We start from the raw sequence: 4,789 nt of genomic DNA, 5'->3' as shown, positions 1-4,789 counted from the left end.
CAGTTAAAAGTTCTTAGAAATGTTACCATCATTGAACAGGAAACAAACAGGTAAAATACCAGTGCTGTGCTTCATGTGAAGTGGACAACACATCAACAAATCTTTTGAAATCCTCCATGACAAAATTTTACCATATATTGCCAACAACATTGTCAACCCATTCTGTTTTGACTGTTCCCTCCTTCCTCCCTTCTTTATTTCCTCCCTTTCCTTCCTTCATCCCTTCCTCTTTCCTTCTTCCCCTCCTTCCCTCCCTTCTCCCTCTCTCCTTTCTTCTTTTCTCTCCTCCTTTACTCTTCCCTTCCTCCTTTCCTTCCTTCTTCCTCCCTATACTTCCTTCTTCTTCGTTCCTTGACCGAAGGACAACAGGATGGTTAAGGAACAGTTCAAAAACAAAATAAATAAATAATAAATTAAAAAAATTAAAAATTTTGATCACCTACTCATTTTTATGCCAGTTGAAACAGAGGTGAAGTTTTCTTTTATTTTTTGCATACATACATTAGTTTTACTTGAACAATGTGAAATCTAACAGTTCAAACAACATGACTCAACTACAATGCACTTGAACAGGCTAGAGAACACAAGTTAAAGTCATGTCTGGCTTCCCCATTAACAGTCACAGCAAAAGCTTTGTTTTCAGAAACCTCATGCGCTGTGAGCATCGAGAGCCACCGAGCTCAAAAAAGATGGCCTGAATTGCTTCAAAGGTATACTTCATCTGCTTTGGATAATCAATGTTGAGGGCATACAGAAGGCCAAAGAGGTATGCCAAGGCAGTAGAGAGCTCTGGAATGTTATGTAGCATGATGTCCCCTTCCAACACAACTGTCTGGTCCCGCACAGACATACTGGCATCGGCATCTTGTAGGATGGTGAGGATGGCAACAGATGCACCGTTCAGCACTGGTTCCAAAATGTCAGTGTCCTGAAGAAAAGTAACAGATGCATTATTGAGAGCTAAGAACAACTAAAGACAAAATACATTTCTAGTGATTTAAACTTTAACTTCCATACCATGCTGGTCATTTGACTCATGAATGTTTTAAAAAGAAAAAGCATCTTTTTCTTTAATTAATGACACAGTAGCTTTCACCCACCAGCCTTGTGATGAGTTTTGTACAAAAGCATTTTCTGCTACGAACACCCACCCACAATGCCCAGCTGCTTCTCAGCAGAGAAAAGGGAGCGAGAGTTATAGACAACTGCAATCTTCACCATAACATTATCTAGACTGCACTGAGGAGGTGTATATTTCCATTTTGGATGAACTCATCCTTTAAAACATCTCATGGGAATTAGGAATTAGTTTTACTTGCATTACTTTTTTTTGTACTTACCAAGTACTTCAGGAAAAGCTTTGTTGCATCTTCTTGGAGGAAAATGAGCAGGCCTCTCAGTGCTGCTGTCTTTCGGTGGGAAACAATGTCAGATGTCTATAGAGTATTCAGTGGACAAATTTTCAGTTAGTATAGTAACATAGTGTACTTACACAATGCAAAATCAGAACTCTTTTATAGTAATGAAGATAAAGCACAGGTCAGACCCAGCAACATGTCAAACTTAAAAAACAAACAAACATGTAACCACGTTAACAATTTTACTTCACTTTTACAAATTAAAATTCTAAATAAGAACTTAAAGCAATGACTGGTGACATTCATTTTGACACATGTCCACTAATGTGTTTTTGCTGAAGCCAACATCTTTTTCTGTTTCTCTTATGAGAAAAGTATATTCGTACTCTTCTAAAAAATATCAGGCAAAGGAGCACTTCACTCACCTGCTCATCAAGTTTATCCAGGAGGTCTTCCATCTTCTCACCAAGAGCTCCCTTCTTAGACCGGTACAGTTTCAGCAGGCCAGGCACAAATTTGTCAAGGGATGCATTGAAAGTCCCCAGGAGGTCTTTGCTCGTGATCCAATGAAATTCTTCAGATATCTAAACAAGACAATCAACAAAATATTGCCATTTATTCAGCACAGTAGCTATCTTGTACAGTCTGCACCATGTTCAATGCCTGACCATGTTATCAACAGCAAAACCTATTTCAAAAAGCTCTTGTGAATACATCTTTTGCACAGGAATGGAAATACCGTCTACAAAAAACAGTATCAATATGCAAATGCATATTATCATGTTCCAGTGTTGCACCGGAATCTGTGACCAATCAGAATCTGTGACCTGCCTTCTTTCCCTAACCATATCAGTCTATAGAAGCCCTATTTCCACCAGTAAAAGAAAAAAAAATCCATGCTAAATCAAAATTATGAGATAAAGTCCAAATTTGGTCATTTTTCTCCAGGTGAAACTACTCAAAATTTTCATCTCCTAATGACTTTTTATTTCACAATTTTGATTTAGCATGGGGATTCTTTTTTCTTGAACTGGCAGAAATGGGCTTCCATATAGGTGAATTGTTTAGGGTAAAAATAATAGGACAGGTCAAAGAATCTAATGAGTCACAGATTTCAATGCAACACTGGCAAGAGAATATGGCATTTGTAAACATGGATCTTGAGGACTGACAATTCAATAAAAATGTGACTATTTTGACACTCATTACAGTTGCAGTGAGTGATGCACTCCTTGGGAGGACATAACAGAACAAAACACAGGCATAACAAAATTTTGGACTGATGGTGTAGTGGGTGCAGTGTGTTGGAGGGGCCTTGAGTGGAGTGGTAGCACAAGGTACGATAAAGTTTGCAAATACATTCCCCCAGCAAATACTGTAGGCTACGTCTTCATTTATAGTCAATCTAGTACAATAACTTGTGGCTAATTTGAATAACAGAATTACTGAATAAATCAGGACAGCTTTACCTCCTCAGAGGAAAACAGCGCAGGCCATGTCTCCTGGACCTCAGATACCATAGGTTGACACTCCACGACCTCTCTCTGCCTGAGGGAAAATGTCAGCGCCATCTTCTGCTGTATGACTGTCATGTTGTCATGAAAAAAAGTATGTAGGGAATCATATTAACTTATATATGACCATTCTTCTATGATATCTGGCATATAATTGATAACATATAACATAAATGCAAACGTGAATTCAAACATTTGTCTGTTCCTACGATAAAAATACAATAACTACGAAAAAATTCATACTATCTGTAATGTGACAACAGCAACACACAACAGTTACTCCTCAAATATTCTGTCTCCTTTCCCATGATGTAAAAAGCTCTGAAAATGTAGCAATCTTAGAACACAGAGCATGAAGCACAACTTTAATTTGTATGTGACAATTAACTTACAGTAATTAAGGACATTAGACAGTGTCACACCAGCTGTCAAGTTAGCTTTATACATTATTGTAAAGTAACAAATAAACGGTGTCTATTGAAAAAAAGAAAAACAACGTTCGCTCATATCCACGTTACTTCCATCACTGTCATAATTGACGCACGTCTGCCATACACCATAAAGCGTCTGCATGACGACGTTTGCCTACACCAGCGTAGCTTACATGGGCGGCAGTTTGTTGGTCAATGTTAACACCATTTCTCCACACAAACATAACATTAAAACCGATTACAAAACGGGTAATAAGCGAATAAGCTTTACCACGGCAGACGTGCAGTAAAAAAGCCAGTCTGAGATACCGTCATTTAGTGATTAAAGTCTGTATCTAAATTTCAGACGTGCTTAACATTAAACAGTATCAAACATTACTTTTTGCAGGGGTCGAACGAGCTGGGCCGATCCTCTGAAATAAAACCTTAGCATAGAAGTAGGTGAAGGGCTGGAAATGCCGTTAGGCGCTCGAAAACCTTAACAACACACTTAATTAGCTTACCTGCTTGGGCAAAATGGTCGTCAGCTCCCGCTTCTGTCCAGAAAATGTCTAAACACTACACTCAAACTGCAGACCAGGCGAAAATCCGTAATGGTCGAAACAATTCAGCTCACATCCAACTTTGGCCACTTTTCTTGGGGGGTGTCAGTACAGAAAATGTCCACCATCATATGGCTCAGGTCTGCTCAGGTTCAGAAGAAGGTCCGTTCGGTCTCGTTCAAACTTGTTCAGGCCATGTGTGCATGCGCAGGTCACTCATCCATGGGGTTTCCCACTGGTTCCCAACTTAACTCAAAAAAACCTTCTCAAAAGTTGATCATCTTTGTTGTGCTGTTTACAAAATTTTAGTTAGGACAACAATGAGAGAAGTTTGCTGGGCAGACAAGTTTTTGTAAGTTGTAAATGGAAAGCTTTATTTCTGAGTCAGCTTAATTTGAAAACTTAAATGAAATCAACAGTTACTAGTTATCGTTTTTACAGTGTAGGATGTCATGAATGACCTGGCAGAATGACATCCTGCTGATCTCCTGGTGACAATTTCTTTCATGTTCTATTCCTTATGTTCATGTCATGATGATATGATAACGATTAGTTTCTGTTCTACTGTCAGGATGAAAGGTATCACATTTTACTAAGGACTCTTTGCTGTTGGAGGAAAATCACACACTAATCTGCAGTTGTTTTTCTTCCAGTGGCATTGCTGCTTATTTCCATGAAGCTGAACTCTTCTTAAACCTAATTCATCATGACAGCTGGTTTGACAGTGTTTGTTTGTTTGATTTTACAGTATTTCTGTAACATGTTTTCCAGTGGTTAAATAAACATCAAAACCTGACATGTATACTGCTTCCACAATAAAGTAGTGAGTGCTTATTATCAATGTTTTGAAATCAGTCAGTGAAACATAGGTGGAATTTTTGAAAATATCACACAGTCACCAACATTTCCCAGTTTAGACCAAGGACGATGAGGCCCAGTTATAA

At 38.5% G+C, this 4,789-nt stretch overlaps 1 protein-coding gene across 2 annotated transcripts; it reads right to left on the bottom strand.

The window, feature by feature from the left end:
* Window positions 1-288: 288 nt before the first annotated feature.
* On the bottom strand, window positions 289-3,886 carry LOC147242693 (uncharacterized). Of its 2 annotated transcripts, XM_086190216.1 has the most exons (5): window positions 3,807-3,886; window positions 2,828-2,943; window positions 1,784-1,942; window positions 1,341-1,436; window positions 289-928 (listed from the first exon to the last, which is right to left on the bottom strand). In XM_086190216.1, the coding sequence occupies exons 2-5, from the start codon at window positions 2,927-2,929 to the stop codon at window positions 620-622; spliced, it is 666 nt and encodes a 221-aa protein (XP_086046342.1). In that variant the 5' UTR covers window positions 2,930-2,943; window positions 3,807-3,886; the 3' UTR covers window positions 289-619. The 2 variants fall into 2 exon arrangements, with proteins under 2 accessions (XP_086046342.1, XP_086046341.1); XM_086190215.1 differs by lacking the exon at window positions 3,807-3,886 and having other exon boundaries at window positions 2,828-3,003.
* Between the last annotated feature and the right edge of the window lie 903 nt (window positions 3,887-4,789).

This window comes from Aulostomus chinensis, chromosome 20 (genome assembly GCF_037954235.1).
Source record: "Aulostomus chinensis isolate RoL2024-O1b breed Wild chromosome 20, RoL_Achi_v1.0, whole genome shotgun sequence".
Classification (NCBI taxonomy): domain Eukaryota; kingdom Metazoa; phylum Chordata; class Actinopteri; order Syngnathiformes; family Aulostomidae; genus Aulostomus; species Aulostomus chinensis.
This window is presented reverse-complemented; position numbering and strand designations above follow the sequence as displayed.

Excerpts from the sequence above, each read along its gene's own strand:
- LOC147242693 (XM_086190215.1), bottom strand. The coding sequence starts at position 2,950 with ATGACAGTCATACAGCAGAAGATGGCGCTGACATTTTCCCTCAGGCAG. Across the intron at positions 1,943-2,827 it reads CGCTGTTTTCCTCTGAGGAG|ATATCTGAAGAATTTCATTG; the intron begins GTAAAGCTGTCC and ends TGTCTTGTTTAG. Across the intron at positions 929-1,340 it reads AGCTTTTCCTGAAGTACTTG|GACACTGACATTTTGGAACC; the intron begins GTAAGTACAAAA and ends ACTTTTCTTCAG.